General features: G+C 38.6%; 1 protein-coding gene across 1 annotated transcript in view; it reads right to left on the bottom strand.

Annotated features, from left to right (window-relative positions):
• Positions 1-25,288, bottom strand: part of RALGAPA2 (Ral GTPase activating protein catalytic subunit alpha 2) — a 401,573-nt gene that overhangs the window by 49,683 nt on the left and 326,602 nt on the right. The window contains exon 37 of the mRNA XM_090285992.1: positions 17,531-17,658. Within this exon, the coding sequence (XP_090142118.1) occupies positions 17,531-17,658 (128 nt within the window). The remainder of the gene's footprint in view (positions 1-17,530; positions 17,659-25,288) is intronic.

Raw genomic sequence — 25,288 nt, 5'->3', positions numbered from 1 at the left:
AGATCATACTCTTCATGCTAAGGAGAACATGTGAGACTACCCAGAGGGAGGGCTTGCTACTTTAGAAACCTTTCTGATGAGTAGCTTATAAGCAGAAACCAAAGGGAATGGAATGGCTGAGCTAGGCAGATACTGCAAGAGGGAAGAGCATTCTTAGCACACATGTAGTTTCTGTGACTGGAATATGTTTGTGGGTCCTTATAAGGATGCTAGATTCTTCTGTGGGTGAGAATGGGAAGTAATTGAAGGATCTTGAACTATGACATGCTCTGATTTTTACTTTAGAAAAAAACTCTGGCTGCTGGAGAGTTTCCCAGGGACAGTAGGGAGAAACAGGAAGACTGGGAGGGAGCCACAAGCACAAGGGTGAGTACAGCAGGCTGGGGATGATGGGGTTCTATGAAGCAGCTGAATTTCGGTTATGTTTTGTGGATTAATTCATTTTATATGTACTTCATTTCATAAATCCTTACAATGACTAGGCTGTGAGACACTTATAGGGACACTGACAGAGGTAAAGATACTTGTTAAGAGCCATAGAACTAGTTGTTATTTTAACTAAAATTGAAACCCAAGGTCTGTCTGAGGCCTGCTGTCACATATGACACCCTATAATTTATATGCCACTTGTAGGAAAATTGCTGCTGTGAAGGGAAGAGAATGTCCAAGAGTTGAGCCTTCACCATAAGGGTCCACCATTTCAGTGAGTGATATTGCCTAATGTGAGACCTAGAAACGGGTTTAAATTGCTTTCAGGTTTCTTACAAAAGAAAGGGGAGAGGGAAGAGAGAGGGAGGGAGGGGAGGAGGGAGAAAGAGAAAGAAAAGAAAAAAGTTTACTATCTCAGTGAGCTATCATCAGTAGAGCTTTAGTTAAACAGTTGTTCTACATGACAAACTCACAAAGGAAATTGGGGGACCCCTGATTCACATATTTCAACAGTCACTCAAGTAGCTCTCTGAAACTGCGAAAGCACAGTTGATCTGATATCTTATTTAACCTTTTTGGCCTAAAGTGTGATAATTAGGACAAATAATTCCAGACAAAAGGAATGATTAAAGAGTATAGGAATTTATCTGAGGATGCCAATAAATTAAAAGAAAAGCACACCCTATGCTAATCTGATAAGAGCTAAAATCAGCACTTGGAGAAGGCTGAAAATTTCCAAAAAGTGGAGTTTGTGTGAGGTGTTTATGTACAAATATATATGCATTTGTTTGACAAAATTATAGACCATAAATACAGACATAATCTGCTTTCTTCATCCAAAAAATGTAAATGCTCTTTTATAATGTAGAGTTCTGATGTGCATTACGTTACATGCAGAGAATGCTTATCCTGGAAGAGAGGCATAAGTTATATTTTCCCAAATTAATGAGTAGATAGTGTTTCTAAGACATTCTAAATAGGCTCTCTTTTATTTAAAGGGTTCAAAAATCCTGTGAAAATTCTCCTTAAATTTAAAACAATTTACATTTCTGATATTCACATTAAAACTGGTTTCTTGGTAGTATAAATTCAATTTAACTAAGTTTAATTCATTTAATTTTAAATATATGAACACAATACATATCCTATTTATTTTCTCACAGTCAGGCTGAATTCTCATCAGGAAAACACACATGACAATTTTCATCTTTTTCTGGGGGAAAGTTCTTGGATGTTAAAGGCAGGATATAATGGTGAGTAACAGCAGCTCTCCCCATCAACTCCATGCCTTCTTTATTCCACTGAGGATAGCAGTTTGGATGGAGACCCCAAAATCTATTCTGTCCATCTGTTTTATTATTCTTAGAACAACTGTCAAAAGTTGTTCAGGGATCAAGTTGCAAACATACTAATTTGCCTTTGAAAAGTAGGCCCTGGGGGAATTCTGCAACTCTGCTTATAAATTCAGAATCCCACCAGCTAGCAGAGCTGGCCTACCTTTTGTGAAGGTATGAGACTTTGCACTTCCAGGCACACATCTGCCTCAAAGCCTGGATGCTGGATGCATTGACATACTTACAACCCACTTCATAGGCAAATAAGGGGAAACCAAAAGGCTTGGCATATTAAGGGCTGGCTTGTGCCATGATGAGCAGACGAGTTTTAGGAGGCTGCCCCTTTATTGATCATTGATGGATTAAGGACCAAAGCTTTGTACTGTTAAAGGAGTGGACACGACAGAGGGACACATATTCTGTACTCTTTTACATTCTAAAACCAAATTAGAAAGTCTGATGTCTGAAATGAAGCATTAGAAGAAATAAGCTAAAAAAAGACAAATACCATAAGCCACTAAGTATTGTATTGTTTTATTTCTGTGATGTGATACAAGTGACAAGAAGATCATTTGGACACACACAGTATCTGATGTGGATTATAAGTAATAATAAGCAATGTCAAAGGGGGTGCCTGTTTAAAATAACTGGTGTTTTAAAACACACCATTGCTGGAAACTAAAGCAGCTGTGTACTCCTCAAGTTGGCTATGTTAAAGGCATGTGCAAAATACAACATAAACATTAAAGGGTATCTTGACTCCCCAGTGGGTTGCATACTGGACACCTAACCCCAGGGTGTGGGGTTGGATAATAGGGTTAGGCAGGGGGTGGGGATGAGAAAAGGGGACTGGATGGGCACTGTAACTAATCCTCAGAACTTCCATCCTTCCTTCCCCCACCCTGGCCCCAATGTTCTTTATGAAGTCCCAGGGAATAAAGTCAAATGCTTTCAAAGCACAGGACCTCAGAAACAGATTTGAAGCACAGCATTCAAAGTACCCATTTTAGAGTTTGGTTAAGTTCCACAGAGCAAACTAGAAAAAACATTCTTTCAAGGCTAACATGATGGTATTTGGGTTGTACTCACCCACATACTACCAAAAACGTATTCTGCTTTGATTAAAAAATGTACTTGAATGTGTTGTAAATTATTCCCGCTCCGAAGCCTGCTGGGAGCTTGCTGTGTATACTAAGGCAGAAAGGCACAGAAGGGCTCTCACCATTTGGATTTAACTGCTTTGTCCTTCTTTGGTTTTGCACAATCTCTTATTATAATAAGGCATGAATTATCCTTTTTGGAGATTTGAATAACAGAACGTCTCACTTTCAAATATATTGCTTATAATCCCAGAGTCTACTAAATGTTCTGCAGATGCTGTTTATGGCATTATGTTCCTTTCAAAATAGGGCTGATAATTAGTAAACTGAAATTTGATTAATGTTGGATTAGGAGGTTCTGATGTCTCGCTTCAATGTGTTATTTCAGTCTGTGGGCACTGGAAGAGACCGTCCTTAGGAAACTTGTTTCCAGAACAGGAAGATGAATTTAAAACCCTGATATTTTTTAAATGAGAATTCAGTTTTATTTCAGTTTGTAATGTAGGATTCAGTTTTTTCTCTCTCTTTTGTTTTCTTACTTTGAAGCTGGAGCCAATGAATTAACTATTTGAAAGAGAACAAAATAAACTAGAAATACATCTTCCTCCAAAAATGCCAAGGGTGAGCCCTTCCTGATTATCGCGGAGAACCTGGCATGGGTCAATGGCTCAGACAGTCTCAGTGCTCATTAGCCCCAAGTACAAAACTCTGAGAACGTGGAAGATATTCTCTGAAAACAAAGGACTTGTCTGATATAAATATCAAAGCCCGTGAAAATGACCATAAATAAAATTTAAAAGAAAGACTTAAAGTTAATACTACTTTTTGCTTTTTAAAGTTAAGGTTAGAGATACTTCTTTCAGTTTCATTAGGATTCTAAAGAGGCCTAGAACGGCCAGAATTTCTTCCCTGCTCCATGACCAGAAGATTCCATGTTTCTTGCCTGTGCTTTTAGATTCATAATCTTGTTTGCCTACTGCTGAAGAGTATGGGAGGATCAGGAATAATGGCTCCCTCTGAAGCTGTGCCATTTCCAAAGTAACCATCTGAATGCTAAAGAAATATTGTCATTTATGAATGACCTTCTGCTCTTTGAATATTCAATCATTAATAAATGTAAAGTGCCTAGAAATCCTAGCAGCATTACTAAAAATGTTAAGTAGGGTCAGCAAATTTCTTCTTGCATGCTTTTGACATAATGATCATTTCCACTTTTCTAACAGCAATATGTATTTGAAAACAACACTGGAATTTGTGTCATCATGACCAAATGATTACGGTGCAAACCCTAGATTCCACTGCGGCCCAGCAGGCTTCTGGTCCCTATGGAAACGAAGCCTCAGATATTGTCCTCTACTCAGCTGGAGGACAGAGCAAGGGAGGCTTTTGTGCTTGGTGAGATTTCTTCCACAACCTTCCCAAATCAGACCCCAGTGCTTCCTCCCGACTCTGCTCTAATTGAGATGCAAATTAATCTCTCTGGCTGATTACACTTCCCTTAAAGCTACTGACAAATGCAGCTGTAACCAGAGTTTGTGGACTTTCCAACAAGTGACTTCAGCTGTCAGTATTTGCATGACCAGCAAGGCCCAGCTTGCTCCAGGTCTCAGACATGTGGAGAGCTTCCCCTAGGCATTGCAGACATTTTATTTAAGTGTATAAAATTTACATACAATTAAGGATTAAAAAAAACAAAACCTTTACTACTATGTTCCTAGAATTTAGAAATAGACTGTGACACAAACATTATTTATTTACTTTTTAAGTATATTTTGTTGATTTATCTTGTTACAGTTGTCCCAATTTTTTCCCCCTTGGCTCCCCTCTGCCCAGTACCCCCTTCCCTCCAGCATTCCCATCCCCCTTAGTTCATGTCCGTGAGTTTGCATATAAGTTCTTTGGCTTCACCCTTTCCTATGTTATTCTTAACTTTCCCCTGTCTATTTTGTACCAACTGATTATGCTTCTTAGTCCCTGCACCATTTCCGCATTTCTTCCCCTCCCCACTCCCAGCTGATAACCCTCCAAATGATCCCCATACCTATGATTCTGTTCCTATTCTGGTTTGCTTAGTTGGATTTGGTTTTTATTTTTTAGATTCAGTTGTTGATAGTTGTGAGTTTGTTGTCATTTTAGTGTTCATAGTTTTGATCTTCTTTTCCTTAAGTAAGTCCCTTTAACATTTCATATAATAATGGCTTGGTGATGATGACCTCTTTTAGCTTTACCTTGTCTGGGAAGCACTTTACCTGCCCTTCCATTCCAAATGATAGCTTTGCTGGATAGAGTAATCCTGGTTGCAGGTTGCTTTTCATCACATTGAATACTGCTTGCCAGTCCCTTCCTGCCTGCAAAATGTCCTATAAGAAATCAGCTGATAGTCCTATAGGCAACGCCCCTGTAGGCAACTCTCCACCTCTCTCTTGCTGCCCCCAGGACTCTGTCTTTATCTTTCACCTTTGGCATCTCAGTCATGATGTGTCCTGGTGTGGTCCCCTCTGGGTCCAGCTCCTGCAGGAACTTCCGTGCTCCCCGGACCTGTATGTCCATCTCCTTTGCAAAATTTGGGTAGTTTTCCTCATTTTTTTTAATTCTTCCTTCCTCATTCTGCACTGGCTGACTGTTTTTTTCTTCCTTATGTTTCAAATCACTGTTTTGAACTCCGGTTTCCTTCCCTTCACCATTGGTTTTGTGTGGATTTTCCTTCATTTCATTTACTATAGCCTTCACTTCTTCCCTTATGCATTTGCCATACTCAAGCATATCTGTCAAGCCTGTGAGCATCTTTATCACCAGTGTTTTGAATTCTGTATCGGTTAGGTTGTCTATCTCCTCATCTGTTAGGCTGGCTATCTCCTTGTCACTTAGTTCTCCCACTGGAACCTTGATCCGTTTCCCCTTTTGGGCCATACTTCTCTGTCTCCTCATCTTGACAGGCTCCTGTGTTTGTTTGCCTCCTGTCCCTGGTAGAACTCTCGCTCCTGTTATGTTGTAAGGGGCGGAGCCTTAGGGTTTTGTCAGTAAAAGGTGACTCGTTTCATCACGTTGTGGCGCTGTATGTGGGGGAGGGGTCTGAGAGGGAACAATGCCACCTGCCCAGCACTCGCCCCTTTTCCAGGAACCTCTCCCACTTCCGCATTGGACTGGAGCCTCTCTAGCTGCTGCCCTGGCCGTCGTTCCCAGACTGGGTGGGTCTGCGGACATTCTAGGACTGTGGGGGCCCTTTAAACAAGCGGACTCTGCTGAGACCCGCAGTTTCTGCCTCCACCTCAACCCCCACTGGTGTATACAGTCAGAAGCAATGAGGCTTGGTTCCCTGGTGCTGGGACCGTGAGCTGCGAGGTCCGCTGAGGAGCTGGGAACACTCCGCAGGTGTCCCTTCTGACTTTTTAAAACCTGTGACTGTGAGTTCTGCCAGCCCGCTGCTGCCACCACCGTACCACATCCTCTCCGCCCTGGCTCTGCCCCTACCACCTGTCTGGATGAGTATTTCTTCTTTATATCTTTGTTTGCTGGACTCCCACGTAGTTTGATTTTCTGAAACTTCTGGTTCTTTCTAGTTTTGAGATAGTTGTATTCCTTCTTAGTTGTGGGGGGAGATGCAGCGTGTCTGTCTACGCCTCCATCTTGGCCGGAAGTCTGACACAAATATTAGTTAAGACTTTTCCTGACACTACCTTCTTATTCTAAACTGGTTACTCCCCTCTCTGGTAGCCATGACTTTAATGACAACAGTAGGTCTCCTTCCCACTTCCTTCTCATCTATTAAGTTTTCTGACTTTAACACTATTTGAATTCAGTCTCTCTTTTAAAAACTAAATAAATTTATTGCTCTAAGGAAATGGGATTATTGAAGAGCCTTTGCTTACTTTTCATGGTTCCCAATAAGATTCCATTAATTTCAAAATCAAATATAAAGTCACCACTTTAACCATCAGAATTTTCACATAAATATCCTTCTATGACTTTTTGGGGTGGTGACAGAATAATTATTATTTAGAATGCATTAGAAAATTAAGATGCACAAAACACTATCATTCACTATAAAGAAAAATACACACAAAATTTACTTTTTAGTAAAAATTCTACTATTTTTTCTCTTGAATACTACTATGTATGTATTTTTGCCAGTGTGGTTCACCCAAGAATACTGAGCACCCACTATGTACAAAGTGCTGTTCTAAGTGATAGAAAGCCAGCAGTCAACTAAACATTCAAAAAAGAAATTAAAAGGACTTAAAAAACATCTATAGATATATACATACATACATACATATTCTATTTATAGAGGTATATTTCTTGGATGATTAAGGTTTTCAGTTTTGAAAAAAATGTGAATTTATATAATATGATTTGCTTTTTGACTTATAATTATTATCCAAACAAATTTTTTTTTACCAAATTATCTCTCCCTCCCTTTCTGTTCCTGCACACACACACATGCACACACTCACTCATTATGTACTAGGAAGTATACGTAAGAGAGAGATCAACAGAATGGAAACAAGGCCCTGGTTGGGCAATTTACAGTATAATTGGGAGAGAAGAGGTTCAAGGAAGGCCCAGCCTGGCAAGGAGAGCTTTATAAAGTTAGATGGCTGCAGGAGAGTGAGGGATTTGTGTAACAGAAGAGACCCCAAAAAAGCTTCGGTGTTGGGGGACAGCAAAGCGGCCAAGAGCAGAAGCATGAGGGGCGCTACTGTACCCGAAGGCCCCACAGTGGGAAGGAGCACACTCCTGTAAAGGACTGGCGATGACAGAGATGACCCAACAACCATAGATCGGAGAGTGGGAAGAGAGCAGAAAAGCTGGGGTGGTTATTGATATTTCCTTAAGCATGATGTCAGCCTGGTTTCTGCACAGATTGCTAGATTTACAGTAACTTTTCCTGAGAGAAAAAGCAGTCTCAGCCTTTATTTTAACACCTGCTATAGCAAAAGTAAATACTTCCTGAGACCTAACTATAGTTGGGTGGTTCCAGTTTTTCACAAGAGGTTTAAAACTCTGATATTGCCCTGGCTGTGTGGTTCAGTTGGTTGGAGCATCGTCTTGTATACCAAAAGGTCGTGGTTTTAATTCCTGGGCAGGACACATACCTAGGTTGAGGGTCTGAACCCCTGTCAGGGTGTCTACTGGAGGCAACCCATTGATGTCTCTCACATCGCTGTTTTTCTTTTTCTCTCTCTACTTTCCCCTCTCTCTAAAATCAATAAACATATCCTTGGGAAAGGGTTAAACAAATAAAAAAATAAAACTCTGATATTTATGGGGGCCAGGCTGGTAATGTGATAATAACTGCAATAACAGTCAATGGGCTCTCATGCAGGACCAGACACTATTTTACCTGCTTGGCTCGCTAACCCTTTCGCCAACCCACAGAGGGAGGTCACGTGTGGTGTGGGCACCACGATGGTGGCGCCTGGTGCCTGGCTCCAGCAGTGGGGAGACATACGGATGGGCCAGGCTGCAGTGCGCAGGAGAGCACACAGCCTGTAAGGAGGCTGATTCCTGCCATCAGGAAAGGAGGCTCAGGTGGGGTCAAAGGTTTTGATTCTTTAAGTGAGATATCTAGATTTTTAAAAAATTTGAAATCTCCCATTTTTTCAATGTTGCTGACAACCTTAATTTTTATGAGTAATGCTGGAGGCCAACTGAAGTTCAAATAAAGCCCATCTGGGGGCTGGATTTGGCTTGCAGGTTTTGTAGGCTCTGTGTTTTGAATGTCTGATTTGACACTGAGCTAAGAGCTGCTTCTTGGTCTCCTCTGTTCATTGGTCCCAGTTCTACAGCCTCATCTTCTCTTTAAAAGCCGCCTAGGCTCCGGAAACAACTCATTGGTTTTTATGGCTCCCTGAGACCTAAGGTGCAGTGGTCATAATATCTATGGACTTGCTCCTGGTTGGTGAAGCTCTTTCTTACAACATGATCCCAGAGTGGGCACATCCCCTTTACAATGTGACCTGAGGCTGGGGGAGTATAGGGATGATGCCTTGCTCCTGTGATTCCTGCGATGCAGAGTTCATGTTCTACACTGTCTCAGAGAATGTAGTGCGCTTGACTGCTACATCATCTTGTCTCATCTCAAATCTGTGCTCAACCAAAATCCTCAATGTTTTCCACAGTGACTACTGTCATGCTATTTATATCACCCTCATCCTGTACTCACACAGCTGATTACCATGGCATTACAGTCTACCCTACTAAATCTCACTTTGTTGGTTTGGGCCCAGCACTCTTATCTGAGATCATATTAATTTCTGACTTTGCCTGTATGAAATTAGTTAAGCCTCTTAGCTTTCTTACAAATAGTATTTCGATAAAAATGTGTTCTAGACCTCTGTGAAAGCTGCTGATTAAAATGTTGTCAAATAGAAGAGGGGCTGAGCAGAGCTATGGTGCACACACAGTACCAGAGACACAAATGCCCCAGTCAACTGAAGGTCCCTGAATTAACACATTTTAGGTTTAACCACAGTGTGGTCATCCAGCTCCCATTGGCCCATATTTCTTTCTCCTCTGCCAGATGATTATGACACTTCATCTTGTGTTTTACTGAAATTAAGATTCATAAGCTTTCTCTAAACTCTGAGAATAGTAATTTTACTGAACACAGTGTGTTTGGGATATTTTATTCTTTGTGAACTCTTTCATGAAGGATCACAAGCCATTTAATATCCAGTCTAACAATGTTGTGAGGAATTAATGCAATATCCCAAGATTCATCCTTTAATCCTTTGAAATGAGGAAAATTTTTTCTGTTTTCAATTCTGGGTGTATCCTTTTTATATACTGATTTCTAAAAAAAAAAAATTCTTGTGGTTCTGAGATGACTTGTAAATTTGCTCTAAAACTAGACATACATAGCCCCGAAGGCTGGATCTTAACTTGCAGGGACCAATCCTCTTTTGTTCTCAGTGATTTGAGTTTTAATTCACATTCTAGGACACTTTTCTGTCCTTTTCATGAAGAAGATAGGAAGACAACTGGGATATAGGTTAACAATGATGACCTTTTGTCAACATGAGGTGAAGTTCCTCTTTTAATCCCACAACCACAGTTCAATACGAATATATAAACTCATCAGAGTCCACTCTGCGCAACTACACTATTTTTATGTGCCTTCCCTTTTTCTTTCTCAGATAAATAGTTTTAATTTTATAATAAAAATCTCTCACTTCTTATTCCCTTTTACAGCCTCAGCCCATGTATTACAATATGCCATCTTTCCCTCTGAACTCAACTTTTTGAAATGTGCTTCCATAGGCAGGTTCTAGGTCTACTTGTACTTTTCTTCCATTCTTATACAAACTCCATTCTAAGTCACAAATCTAATATTTTAAATTGCTAAGGAATGGATCCTGTAATATAGTGGTTCCCTTCATTTGCTTTCTCTGTCTTCTGAGAGATGAGATTGTTTGCCAGCCAAGAATTTACCAAATACTTGCTGCCTTTAGTGAATGTACCTTGAAACTAGTGTTGAGTAGTGTAAATCCCTATTACAATTATATTTTGCTTTTGGGCCTGTTTAGAAATGTGAATTAGAAAAGCACTGTGCATAGCCTCCCGTATGAAGTATCACTCCATTCTGGTTGCCGTTCTTCAATTCAGCCCCTCCTGTGCATTTTCCATTCTTAGGCACTACCAATCCCTTCTTTCTTTTCTGTGCTGTTATCTGAAATGTTTTTGCCCCTCCCCTTGAAGTAATTCAGTTCTAGGTCCTATTATACCCAACTCTCTAGGTAAAGACTTGAGGCTGCTAGAAATGGCCATGTGTATAACTTCCCAGGAGCTTGTGTTTTGACTGTCTGCTCTGCTGAAGGTAAAAGCTTCATTTTCTCCTCCTTGCTTTGCTGAGAAACTAATCTCTCCTTTTCCTCCCCTACTCTCTCCTTACCTCCTCTACCTAAGCCTACTCTTCCAATGTGATGCTCCAAAAGTTCTGCCTTTGATTCTCTTCTCACCACCCTCTGCGCTCCAATAAATCTAGCAGGTTCCACACTGAATTAATCTACCTGCTTTACATAGCTATCCAATCGATCCCCCTGCCACTTTCAGAGGTTAGGCCCTCACTGATTCTTTGAACTCTATCCACTGCCCCTGAGATGCCGTCATCGCCTCTATCCTGTGTGTGTGTCTCCCACACTCTGCTGTATGAAGCATTTATGGTTCTCAAAAATGTGATGTACTCTTTCAGAGCTTAGTCCATAAACAACAATTGTGCCCTCACTTGGAATTCTTTAAAAAATATTTTATTTATTTATTTTTAGAAAGAGGAGTAGGAAAGAAGAAAGAGAGGAAAACAAACATGTGCAAGAAAAACATCAACTGATTGCCTCTCACATACCCCCAACTGGGGACCTGGCCCGCAACCCAGGATGTGCCTTGACAGGCAATCAAACCTGCGACCTTCCAGTTCTCAGGCTAGCCATGCCAGCCAGGGCTGGAATATTTTAGTCATATATCTATTCCTAGTGGCTAGGACAATACCTGGCACATGGCAAGGACAGAGTAAATGTTGGCAAATGCATAACTGGTGCTGCATGGCAAAATAAACCACATGGTATCACTTGCCTCATTTTCATATACTTTTCTTAAGTATATGGAGACAAGTGGAGGAAATTAAGGGTCTTCCCAGAAAAAAAGAAAAAAGATCATGCTGGAGAGGTAAGAAACAGGACTGTTACAGTTTTAGGGAGAAGGACCATTTTTGAAGGTGTGTCAATTGAAAATAAAACTTAGCCATATTAAGAAGTCATGAATCTATAACAGAAGCTCTGGTATTATCAAATATATCTGCTAATTGTAAATGAAACTAAATTTCACATGTGAAAGAATGAGGTACAATATCACTTTTTCCTAGGCAGCCCAGTTCTCTCAGTCAAATGCTGATACTTCCAGAGAGAAGAGATGGCCAAGTGCCATTGAGACTATTGTTCTGTTGAAGTGGACGTTTATTTTAAAACACCACCATCTGTCTGATTTAGGGTAAACTCCTCCTTATGGGCACAATGCATATTGTGTGCAACCTTTTCCCTGAAATAAGTTATCTGAGGAGGAAAATGAAAACCCTGGCTCAAATGGTTTTGGGAACTTCTATCAGCTGACTGTATTTTGATTTTGGAATCTTTAGTTGGCTTGGGAACTGTAAACATGACATGTGGCAAGCTTCCCATTTACAACACTCTCAGCACAGGAACAGGCCCTCTGATTGCCCACAAGGGATAAAAAAACAGATGGCAGGTGAGTTGGCCCTCATCACTCAGAAGAGCAGTGGTCACAGGAGGAAGGCTCCACTTGACAGATTTGATTTAGTCTGCTGAGGAAGTTACCAGAAAACCCGGAAGGAAAAAAGGAGCTAGGCTGAAATGTTACTGAGGGTACTTTCCAAACACATCCCTACTGTGCTAACATTTTTTTTGATCATCTAAGTCAATGGTATTTTGCAGTCTCCTATGAGCCTTCGCCGCCCAGTTCCATTTTTTTTGATCATTTAGCCATGGCTACCCCAAATAAGAACTCCTTTGATACAGGTTTTAAGCTGGATTTACTGCTCAAAAATATCCTAAAATTAAAAAAAAAAAAAAAAGGCAAATCAATTCCAGCAATTCTCCCAGTCCTCAGCTTAATAAGAAATGTTGCATTTTCTTGAACATTACTAAATAAAATTGATATGCAAATGCCCACATTTCTAGACTGAATCTCAAATGACACTATTCTAAGGCAGTTAAGTACTAATCATTAGCTGGAGAGGGACAGGAGAGGGTAACTACTGCAAACTATAACTCGACTGGCTCTTTATGATCAGGTCCAATGTTTGGCTATCTATGGTCCATACAAAAAGCAAGTGCTCCTTCTCTAGAGGATTTATAGAATGTCTAAACTACAGCACAGCATGCCCCTTCTTCATAAAATAGTCAGTTGGATACCTAGAAAGTAAATAACATTTGGATGAAATGAGCAGTTTGGCAATGTTCTACTTAACAATTGTAATCTAATTATTAAAAACAAAATGAGGACACAGCACTATCCAAATAAATTGGCCTGTGTTGACAAAGAAATTTCCCTTTGCCAATGCCCACTACTATACCTAATATTGCCAGGCTGGAAAAAGATTAAAATTCAAAATTCCAAGTATGGTTTCTACTGAATGCATATCACTTTCCCACCACTGTAATGTTGAAAAAAATAATAAGTTGCACCATCCTAAATTGGGAATCATCTATGTTAGCCAACAATTTACCCTGAAATAATGAAAGAGAAGTACAGGGTGACCTAGAGTCCATTTTCCTGCTAGTCCTTCCTTACTTATCAGTAAACTGAAAGTAGGGATTTGGTACAAAATGTGCATATGAATATGAAGAGTGAAATAAAATAGGTAAGTTAGTTTTATGCAGTATTTCCATGGTTCTGGTAAGAACAAAATAGGTATATCCATGTATGAGTTATGAAATACAAACTGTAATTTTGGTGATTCCATATGAGTTAAATATTTTTATATTTGCCTATTAAACTGGTATTGCATAAAACAAAGAATGATAAAATCAATGTTAATAATTTAAATTTGTAATTTTTTAACTTAAAATGACATTAAACAACAAATTTTAAAAAATACCAAGACAAGTAAAGAGAAAGTCCACAGAAGAATGAAAAATGTTTCATATTTTAGCATCTTTAAAGTCACTTTTCCCTGCTTTTTGAACAAGGGGTCCCACAGTTTTATTCTGTATTTGGACCCACAAGTTATATAGCCAGATCTGTTTTCAGGCATGTCCAAACTATTACTGATCTTCTCAGCCCTGATGGGGCTTGAAGGGGCTTGGGGCAGTAGTCCCTACACTTCCTCCCCACCTGTGGCCCTGACTCAGGCAGCCTTTATGCTGTACTAAGATTAGAATTTACAAGGCAGGCCATGACGTTAAAGGATTGGGGAAGCTTGTCGTCCTCAGGTACCACCTAGAAAACTATCTCTGCTGGAAGCTTGCTCTTACATCTGGTCTGTCACAGGCACCCTGATGGACCTGACTGTGCATAAAATCCTAAAAAAAAAACCCTCAAGTTTACCACCTGAGAACACTCCGAGTCCTTGCACTTGCTAAGTGTTGTCTGCCTAGAATACTGCCCTGTTCCTGGGGGTATAGCTTTTCTCTCATCCCTCCAATCTCAGCCTATTTGCTCTATCTGAAGAGGACTTTTCCATATGGTTTCACAATCCCCTCTCCAGCCCCCCACCATTTAGTTGTTTTACAGAAGTTCATTAGCTTGTTTGTTTCTCTATGAAGCACAGGGCCAGAACCTCATGTGCTTTGGTCCCCATGTACCCAGAACCCCTAGTACTGGGCTCGATATTCCTGGAGTCTACTTGGACTATTTCATAAATGAATAAATATAGGGTTTTTCAAAATTCAAATCTAAGACCTATCTCAGTGAAGCAGCAGATTCTAGACATCAGCTGTTACAGAAACTAGTTTACACTTTTGCCAAAGCATGTGAGGATCAGGATGCTTTAACAAAAAATTAAGGGAGCAAATTAATTATAACTATTTAAATAAACAAAAATACAACACCCCCCTTTATTTCTTGTTATATCTTTGTTGTCTGGCCTGAATATTAGCCTTATTGCAGGCAGAAATTAAATAATAGAGTAGTTAAGCCCTGACCAGCATGGCTCACTTGAGCATCATCCCATAAAGTGAAAGGTCACCAGTTTGATTCCTAGTCAGGGCACATGCCTGGGTTGCAGGCGGGTCCCCAGTTGGAGCCTGTGCAACAGGCAACTAATTGATATTTCTCTCCCTCTCTTTCTCCCTCCTTTCCTCTCTCTCTAGGAAAGAAAAAGAATAGAGTAGTCAAGTGATTGCAAAGTTTTCTTCATTGACTACATCTCTATAAAAATTATATATATACATATATATATTATTTCTTGTTTTAACCCTTTGAGTGCCAACATCGCTGTGAGCGATGCTGACAAATTTTCCCAAAAGTGCCAGCGTCGCTCCTAGCAACTCTTTTATCCATGGCTATAAATGTAAATAACAATGGAATAATTCGTATTTTATGTTTTGTTCTCTTTTTTTGTACTGCAGGTTATATATTGATATCACTTTTTCTCCTGTTGATCCAAATTTTGAATTTTTATGCTTGTTCAAATACTGACATATTAATTCTAATTTTTACTTACATTTTAAATAGTCCTTTTAATTTATCTTTGCAATAATTGTCGAAACTCTATGCAGTGTGCATGATAAAGAAGCTTTTGCTAATGGACATTTTCATTGCTTCATAGTATAGTGTTAGCATTTTGTTTATAAACTGTTTTTCACTGTTGATATCTACTGGTATATGTCTCTAGTGTGAATGTCGTTTGTGTTCATTTTTTTTGTACGTTATGAAGTTCTCTTTTTTTCAAAAAAATTTATGTAATATTTGACATACTTCTTGCTTGTTATCCATGTTGCTATGTGTTTTTTCAAATTATAATAATAGGTTTTATATTATTCCATATATTATACTTCAAAAGCCATATTGAAGGAAAGAATTTATTTTTTCTAAATTAACTATTATAATAATTTTAACGCAATAATTTTTTTGCTAAATTTCATCAAAGAACACTGCTCACAAAAGAAAAGTGTATTTACTATATGTCATGAAATTTTCAGTAAATTATTATGAATAATAATGTTTTTATAGACATTCTTCATAAACTCTGCATTTCTCAGCAAAATAGCCTGGCATTTCTCACATGAATTTTAGCAATTATGCATGACTCAAAGGGTTAAATTATTTGAATAGCACCAACTAAATCTTTTCAAGGTATAAGACAAAAGAAAAATATTTAAAAATTTTATGATAATCAACATAATAGGTTTTGTTACTTTCTCTTTCCTAATTTCTATAGTAAATTGTCCCCAGAAATGTCAACCTGGCTATTTTATGAGTTATTTTAGAATACAGCATTTACTAACCCACATTAGCATCAATAGCCCTAACTAGCATTCATGTCAGTTAAATGTATTGCTTGAAAAAATTTTAAAGTGATGCTGAATACTATCCTTTGAACTTTTAAAAATATTGTTTTCCCTAAACCTGATTATTCTGATGTCACCTTAAATCTCATTTGAGAAAGCAGTGTTCAACAAATAACAAAGCATGTATTTTATAATGAGAAGACAGATAGGTGAAGAAGGTGACGTGACAAAGATTACAATGGACTTACATAAAATGGAATTTTTGGTTGCAAATAAATTTTTTTTTTTTGCCTTGATCCAACACACTTGACTGATTTGTGTCCCACTTATCCTAGTTGACATGCAAACTGACAAGCCATTTGCTGAATAGGTCTTTCTCATTTCTGCCAAGAATCTCTTTTTAACAGCATGTGAAATAAAAACTCCATACTGAAGGTTGACTCAACACCAGCCATAAGATTAAGTCTAGAGTGCTGTAGAAATCACTGCAAAGAATGCCATCTCCAAAACATGCACCACCAGCCTGGACAAAGCACCGGAGAGAACGCTGAAGGGAATAATGCTTCCCAGGCCCCTGGGGAGGGACCAGATGGGACCAAATAGCCCTTTTCTACTACTAATTTCTATGATAATTTCAAGTTGCCACATGGCATATGTATTTTTTTTAAATCTAAAGACAGAATATCAGTCAATGAAGTGACTACGATTTTAATGAAAGGTATTTTTCATATACTGTATCTATTCACACATGATATTTCTCACCCATCCCTCACCCCTGACCTCTAGTGACACATCACTTATTGTTAGGTTGGGAGAAGTAGAGAAAATGAGTTCAAATGCAACATGTTTATAATTATTATCAATACCAATTAGAAACAAAGAGGTTCTAAGGTTTATCAGGGAGGTTACATGCCTTCTGCAGCAATTTTATGAAGTCACCTTCATTTCTTTCTTTCTTTTTTTTTTAAAGTATATTTCATTGATTATATTGTTACAATAGTTCCCATTTCTTTTTCTTATAATCAGAGATCATGCCGGGATTTTTAAATTACAGCATGCCAATTAATGTTTCATAAAAATTACAAAAATGAAATTTCTTCTGTTTTTAGAGAAGATCAAGAATTAGAGAAGCAGATATTAATGATTTGGAAAAATTACAAAAGAATTTCTAGTCATTCTTACCGATGAGTTCATAAGCAACTTGGTTAAGGATGCTTTTCCCTGTCCTCCCAATTAGATGCAATTTTTCCCATCTCTGACCTCCTAGAAGAGTATTTGTACTTCTCTGGTGGCACTTGCCACATTCTTTGATACATTAGAGTCATTTCATTTGCTGTTGGTTTCTGGTAGGCACTCTAGTGACCCCACTACCGACTGCAACAAATAGGGACGGATGCAGGAGGAGATAGAATTTGAGGAAAAATACCCAAGAAGATATGACATCTCTTCATAGTCATAGCTTCTTAGCACAAACTTATATAACTGAATTATGAAAATAAACTCTAAGTCTGATGCAACATAAAATTATTGTAGTTAATATATATTAACAAGCGGTATGAAAATCACTATGTTATTTTCAACATAGACTGAAAACAATGTTCTCTTCCCTCTTCATTTGTTAATACTTACCTCTCAAGGAAAATTGCCAGGATTCTGGATTCTGGTATGCTTACTAAATTGTATATTTAAAGCAAAAAGATACAAGCTCTGGTAGAGTGGGATGAGGCACTTCACGGCCCTGCTGGCATTGATGCATGTGGCACATATAAGGCTTGGCAGTAACTTCCCACTCACTATGGCTCCATCAAACAGAGGCCCAAAAAATGGAACCTGTTGATTTAAAACAGAAAAACACTGAATTTTCAAAAACCAGTAAAAGTCAAACCAAAGCTATGAGAACAGCCAACTGATATCTCAGATCAGCCATGACCATTAAAGCTGTCAAACATGAAATAGATGCTGACCTTAGCAGGACCAAAAAAAAAAAAAAACCACACATACACACACACACAAACACAAAAAAAACCATTGGTCCACAATGCCCTTTTACTATGAACTCTTCAGCAAAACATTTTTTTTTTAAATATAGTTTTTTTGTTTGTTTGTTTTTAATGTATTGGCATTTTTAAAAACAATTTTATTTATTTATTTGTTTGTTTGTTTGTTTTTAGAGAGGGGGGAAAGGAGAAAGAGAGGGAGAGAAACATCACTGTGTGGTTGCCTCTCACACGCCCCCAACTGGAGACCTGATGTGCAACCTAGTCATGTGCCCTGACTGGGAATCGAACCAGCGACATTTGGTTCGCAGGCTGACGCTCAATCCACTGAGCCACAGCAGCCAGGGTGTTTTCAGCAAAACTTCTGATGACACATTGTTACCAGGTGTTTTTTTTTTCTCATGTTGTCATTTACAGAAATGGCATTATTCTTTTTAAGTGCATATATTACGTTCATTATGCACAATACACAGCCCTACCTCCCTATATACCTTTGGCCTTGCATCCTTCTGAAACCAGTTTCGGAATAGGTAGTATTTCTGTATGGATCCTGATGCACAATAACTTTTAATAGAGATAATGACTACCCCTGTTAGCAACTACAAGGTCCTACTTACAGTCCTCATTCTTTTTGAACCTTCTTTCCCTCTGCTTCCAAGATATTGCATTATCTTCAGTCCCTTCTACTTTTTTAACAGAGGCTCAGCTTTCCTTCACTGGACCCACTTCTACCGTGTGGGCAACCCATAAGGTTTTGATGTCTGTCTTTTTTGGATTTCTTTTCTCTCTCTCTCACTTATTTTTCCCATCCATAAAAGAATAACTTAAAAATCTGTAACCTGAGCCTCTACCTTGATTTCTAGCCCAATATATCCTCTCCCTCCTCCATACATTACCACTGGATATCTAATAGGCTTCTCAAACTTAGCATGTGCAAAATTGAGCTGACGACCCTCCCCTCAGGAAAAAGTGGCTTCAACCTAACAATTATCAGGCTACACGACCATGGCATGATCCTTGACTCCTTTTATTTTTCTCACCTACTTTATTAACATTTCTTTTATGGATGGTGTTTACAGCCATGAGACTGAATAACTGAATGAGCAAGAAAAGAGGTTCAAGGACTGTATTTTGTGGCCCTTTACTGTTTAGAGGTTGGAGATATGAGGAAGAAGTTACAAAGAGGACTAAGAAGGAGTGGCCGGAGATAAAGGAGCGAAGCCTCCAATGAGTAGGACTGTACCTGGCACATGGCTGGGATAAAAATAACTGCTCAATGAGTTAATTAATTAATGAATTTGGGTCTCCAGCCTAGGTCTTCTGACCAAAGACTATCTGTAGAAGACCTTTTCTGTGGTTGGTCTTAGGGGAGGGTCTTAGGATACCATGGTGAAAGACTGTATTTTTCCATAGGAGCTGACAGAAGAAAACTATGGACTACATCCCTCAACAAAGATGTAAAAATCTTTTACAGATTGTTAGCATTAAGTCCAGAAATATATAAAAAGGATACTGTATCTTGACCAAGTGGTATTTTCCATAAAAAACCAAGGTTGATTTAACATTTATGAACCCATCAATGCAATTTACTATATTAACAGAATAAAGAAGATAAATTATATGATCTTCCCAGCAATCTGGGAACAGAAGGAAACTTCCTCAATTTGATAAAATTTTAAAAGAAAAAGTATTACATTATAATTAATGGTGAAATATTAAATGTGTTCTACCTGAGATCTGAAAAGTCTCACTTCTATTTAAAAATTTTGAAGATCCTTGTTATTATAATAAAGAAAAATAAGAGGAAGAAAAAAGAAACTTAAAGATTAAAAAGAAGTTATATTTATTCATAGATAACATGATAAAGTACACAAGGAACCCAAAGAAAGTTAATTAGAACTAGTAAGTGAGTTTTAAAAGGTCAGAGGATACAATACTTCCTCCAAATCAATTATATTTCTGAATGTTAGCAACTAACAACTGGAAAAATAACATTTAAAAATACTGTTCATGATTGCATCAAAAACACTGAATATAGTGGCCTTGGTTCTTGAACTTACTTTGTTCTGGAAAACTTCCAGAAGTGATTTGTTCAAAGAGCAAATCTCCTTTGTTTGTTGCCTGAGAGACATGTGACTGATCATGCAGCTATTAGCATGAAAGTGTTGTTGGGTTGAGAATCAAGACCTGAAGTTTAGTTAGACAACTGAGGCATTTTTTTCCATGAACAACTTGGTTAAAAACCGAATTGTTTGAAAACCAGGATGGTTGAGAATCAAGGTTTGCCTATAGTTAGAAATAAATTTGACAAAAGCTCTGCAAGATATCTGTACTTAAAACTATCAAACATTGCCAAGCTAAATGAAGACAACATCAATAAATAAAAAGATGTACAATGTTCATGGGTTAGAAATTTCCATACTGCTAAGATGTCATGTCTTCTGAAATTGAGCTATAGATTTTGCACACAAAATCAAAATTCTAGTAAGCTGTTTTTACAGATATGGACAAGCTGATTCTAAATTCATATGGAAATAAAAAGATATAAATTAGCCAAGACAATAATAAAATTTATATTGATTTCAAGGCATACTACACAACTATAATAATTAACATATAATATTGGCACTAGGAGAGACACATGTCAATAGAACAGAAGAGTCTCAGAATAGAGCCATATATATATGCTAATTGATTTGCAATACAGAAAGCCATTAGTTTTACTAGGAAAAATAAAGTCTATTTTAATAAACAAGTGGATAGCTATCTTGAAAAGTGAAACTTGACCTCTTACCTCCTACAACACACAAAAACTGAGATGGATTATAGATTGAAACATTAAAGCTAAAACCACGAAGCTTTTAGAAGGAAACGTGAGAAAATGCTCACAACCTTGGGTTAGGCAAAGATTTCTTAGGGTACAAAGGCATCAATTATGAATGAAAAAACACTGAACTTTATAAAAACTTTAAAAATTCAGCTCACTATTAAAATAAAGAGGCAAATAGCCACACATATTGTTCGAACTGTACATATCCTAAATATCTTTCAATAGGAGAATGAATAAAAAATTTGTGGTATACTGACTTCTGGCCAAGATGGAGGCCTAGACATACACGCTGGGTCTCCCTCCACAACTGAGAAGGAATACAACTACCTCAAAACTAGAGACAACCAGAAGTTCCAGAAACCTGAGCTGCATGAAAGTCCAACAAACAAAAATATAAAGAAATACTCATCCAGAAGGTAGGAGGGGCGGAGCTGGGGCAGAGAGGACACGGTGTGGTGGTGGCAGCAGTGGCAGGCCAAAGGAAAGTGCAGTCACACGTTTTAAAAAGTTGGGAGGGACACTTGGGGAACGCTCGCAGCACCTGACCAGACCATGCAGCTAAGGTTCCAGTGTTAGCGAAAATAAAGCCTCATTGCTTCTGACTCTGCAAACCATGGGGGTTGGGAGAAGAAGAAACTGCCAGTCTCTCAGCAGAGTCCGCTTGTTGAAAGGGCCCTCACAGTCCTAGAACGTCTACAGACCCACCCACTCTGGGAATGACGGCCAAGGCAACAGCTAGAGAGGTGCCAGTCCCATACGGAAGTGGAAGAAGTGCCTGGAAAAGGGGCGCGTGCTGAGCAAGTGACATTGTTCCCTCTCAGAACCCTCTCCCACATACAGTGCCACAATGTGGTGAAACAGGTTGCCCTGTACTGATGAATCCCTAAGGTTCTGCCCCTTACTACATAACAGGTGTGACAGCTCTACCTAAGACATGGAAGCAAACAAACTCAGAAGCCTGTCAGATGAACAGACAGAGAAGTATGGCCCAAAAGGGGGAACAGTACAAGGTTCCAGTGGGAGAGCTAAGTGACAAGGAGAGAGCCAACCTAACAGATGAGGAGATAGACAACCTAATAGACACAGAGTTCAAAACACTGGTGATAAAGATGCTCACATGCTTCACAGATATGCTTGATTATGGCAAACACGTAAGTGAAGAAGTGAAGGATATGCTAAATGAAACGAAGGGAAATCCACACAAAACCAATGGTGAAGGGAAGGAAACCAGGGTTCCAATCAATGATTTGGAACATAAAGAAGAAAAAAACAGTGAACCAGTGCAGAATGAGGAAACAACAATTGAAAAAAATGAGGAAAACTTCCCAATTTTTGCAAAGGAGATGGACATACAGGTCCGAGAAGCATGGCAGGTCCCTGGCGAGCTAGACCTAGAGGGGACCACACCAGGACCCATCATGACTGAGATGCCAAAGATGAAAGATAAAGACAGAGTCCTGGGGGCAGCAAGAGAGAGGTGGAGAGTTGCCTACAGGGGGTGCCTATAGGACTGTCAGCTGATTTCTCAGAGGACACTTTGCAGGCAGGAAGGGACTGGCAAGCAGTATTCAATGTGATGTAAAGCAACCTACAATCAAGATTACTCTATCCAGCAAAGCTATCATTTGGAATGGAAGGGCAGATGATGTGCTTCCCAGACAAGGTGAAGCTAAAGGGGCTCGTCATCATCAAGCCATTATTATATGAAATGTTAAAGGGACTTACTTAAGGAAAAGAAGATCAAAACTATGAACACTAAAATGACACAAACTCACAACTATCAACAACTGAATAAAAAAAGAAAAAAACCAAATCCAACTAAGCAAACCAGAATAGGAACAGAATCATAGGTATGGGGATCATTTGGAGGGTTATCTGCTGTGAGGGGGAGGGAGAGAAATGTGGAAATGGTGCAGGGACTAAGAAGCATAATTGTTTGGTACAAAATAGACAGGGGGAAGTTAAGAATAAAATAGGAAAGGGTGAAGCCAAAGAACTTACATGGATTACCCATGGACATGAACTAAAGGTGGGTGGGATTGCTGGAGGGAAGGGCGGGTACTGGGTAGAGGGGAGTAAAGGTGAAAAAAATTGCAACTACTGTAACAACATAATCAATATACTTAAAAATAAAGATGAAGACAAGAGGTAGGAGTTAAAAACAGGCTACAAATTTTTTACATCTGTATTGAAACTCATAAATAAATGTTCTTTATTATTCCCTGGCAACTGCTTGTGGGAGACACAGATAATCTTCCAGAAACTGGGCAAAAGTAATAATAAAAATCCACTGTATCCAGGGAATTCCTCTAATCAGGAGTGGCAAAAATTAGAGAAGAAATTTTATTTTGATGTAACATCTGCAAATGACAGCTGCTTTTTCACCAAGTTCTCAATGTCATTCCTTTACTAAAGGTAATAGCAACAACAATAATAAATTAATGAGACTGAATATACTGTAGTTATCCATTTAATTTTAATAACTTCTGGTTATTTTTTCAAAATAAATGATTCTTTACATATTCCAAAGTTAACAACAACTCACTTTCCCCGAGAATTTCCCAGAGTATTTTTAAAGAGAATAACTTAATCTCAAAAAGACTGTTTGAGGTTGATATAAATATTTAAGAAAACTGTCCATCTCAAATAAAAAGGAAGAAATTTATATAACCATGCTGTAGTCAAACACACTCCCTATATAATGAAGCCACACTAGTAAAAGATTTTCTTTCAAATACAGGTACCAATACTAGCTATTCTTGGCCTCACATGTGCAAATGGTCTTGTGACTTCTGGTGTATTAATTAGCGTTAACCAGCATTTTGGGGCACTTGTTCCAGGTGAAGACCCTGGGCTAGCTGTCATCCTGAACAGGGACATACATACATGCTGACTCACAATAGTTGCTGATTCTGCAAGGGATCCAGATGCTACCTCAAAATAAGCCTGGCAAGTTGGGACAACTTAGGAAAAGATGGGCATCTATGTAGGAACAAGATGATGCAGTGATGGCCCTTTGTCTGAAGGGAGAACCCCTGAAAAGACTGTCAAGAGAATTTGGTCCCCAATCTGAATGTGATAGGAAACTAAGGTCTAAAGAAATCGAAAGATCTGCCCAAGATACTCACCCACTGTGGCAGCATTGGAACTAGAACTCTGGGGTCTCAGCTCATCCTATTACTTTTTCCTGCCTATACTTCTCAGAAATGATTAAATCATCATCCATTTTTCTCCTATGCCCATATCTACCAGGGCTGAGTAAGTAGCATTTGGAGGATATTAACATGTTTTTTAATTACAAAACTGATACTCTGGTGATAAGGAGACTCCTTCACCAAAACTTTTTCTTGTTTTAGCTGCTGTTGGTCCAGGTTGCTTCAGCATGTTTACCCTTTGGTCAGACCGACACCAGCCAGTCACTACTGTGTCTAGAGAAAAACATGCCAAAAGTGCTAAAACTTATATTCACAAATTCATAAAAGCAAATGTTTTAACACTCACTTACTGAAAGAATGAAAGCAATATGGGTACTGACTGCAATATGGGGGCTTTATGAATCAGCTTTCTGCAGAACAAATTGGACATTTTAACAAACCCTTTAAATCCCTCATCTTCTGCTCTATATGCAAGTCTTCCCTGACTGCTGACATAGTAATAAAAGTAGGGGAAGAAAACCAGAAGTCTAATAATAGCACATGTCTTTTCTGTAACCAAAGACTATTGTGTCGATATTTATGAAGATGGGCTTACTTTGAAAGTAATTTAACAATGATGTTGCTAAGCACACTTATTTTTATTTATTCCTTTGTTTATTCTAAAAAGAAAGTTCAATAAAAAGCTGAAGAAGTGAGCAGGCCCTTTCAGATGTGAGGGCTTTATATGCTCACTATGAGCACACCCATACTTTTTCAACACAACATTTCATAAATACTGTGTATTAGTAAGAGGACGCAGATTCTCCAAGACACATAATTTGCATATTTAAGGGAAATGTATGGAATGAAAAAAGTGAAATATGTTAAATTTCAAAGGACTTGGAAGCAATGCTGTCTGTGAGCTTGTATAACAAATAGCCCTACATTATTGCATACGCTATTAATGAGGCTGAATGAATGAGAGTACAATTTGAATATGCATGACTCTATCCAATGAGCAGGACTTTTGTGTTTTGATGAGGTTTTTTTCCTTCTAAAAAAGGGATTAAAATTATTCTTAGAGAAGTATGGCTTCCCAAAGACCAGTAAAATAAATTCACTTAGACCACTGAGTCACACTACATTCAAATCAAATATACAGGTGCTGTGATAATGGCTTTGACTCTACCTATAACTTTTGACACTTGTACATGTCCCATCCTCCCAAAAGAATATTCCTCAACTTCAAGCAGCTATGTATGTCATTACAATTTCTAAGCAAAAATAATGATTTTTGATGAAGATTCCTAAAAGTAGGCAAAGTTAAATAAGCCTTCTGAGCACAAAGCCTTCACTTTCATAGGAGCACTAGTTAAAAGACTAGGGAATGGGTAAATTATTGCACCAAATGGCTGAGAATTAATCTCTGCTGACTAGCTGTAATCTAACGAGGCGTCTGTGTCCCAGGGAGCCTGCAGCATGTCCCTGGCGGTATGTGC

The sequence above is a fragment of the Furipterus horrens genome, unplaced genomic scaffold, assembly GCF_987537825.1.
Source record: "Furipterus horrens unplaced genomic scaffold, mFurHor1.1.pri manual_scaffold_8, whole genome shotgun sequence".
In the NCBI taxonomy this organism is placed as follows: Eukaryota; Metazoa; Chordata; class Mammalia; order Chiroptera; family Furipteridae; genus Furipterus; species Furipterus horrens.
The sequence above is the reverse complement of the archived record's forward strand: the minus strand, read 5'-3'. Positions and strand labels throughout refer to the sequence as shown.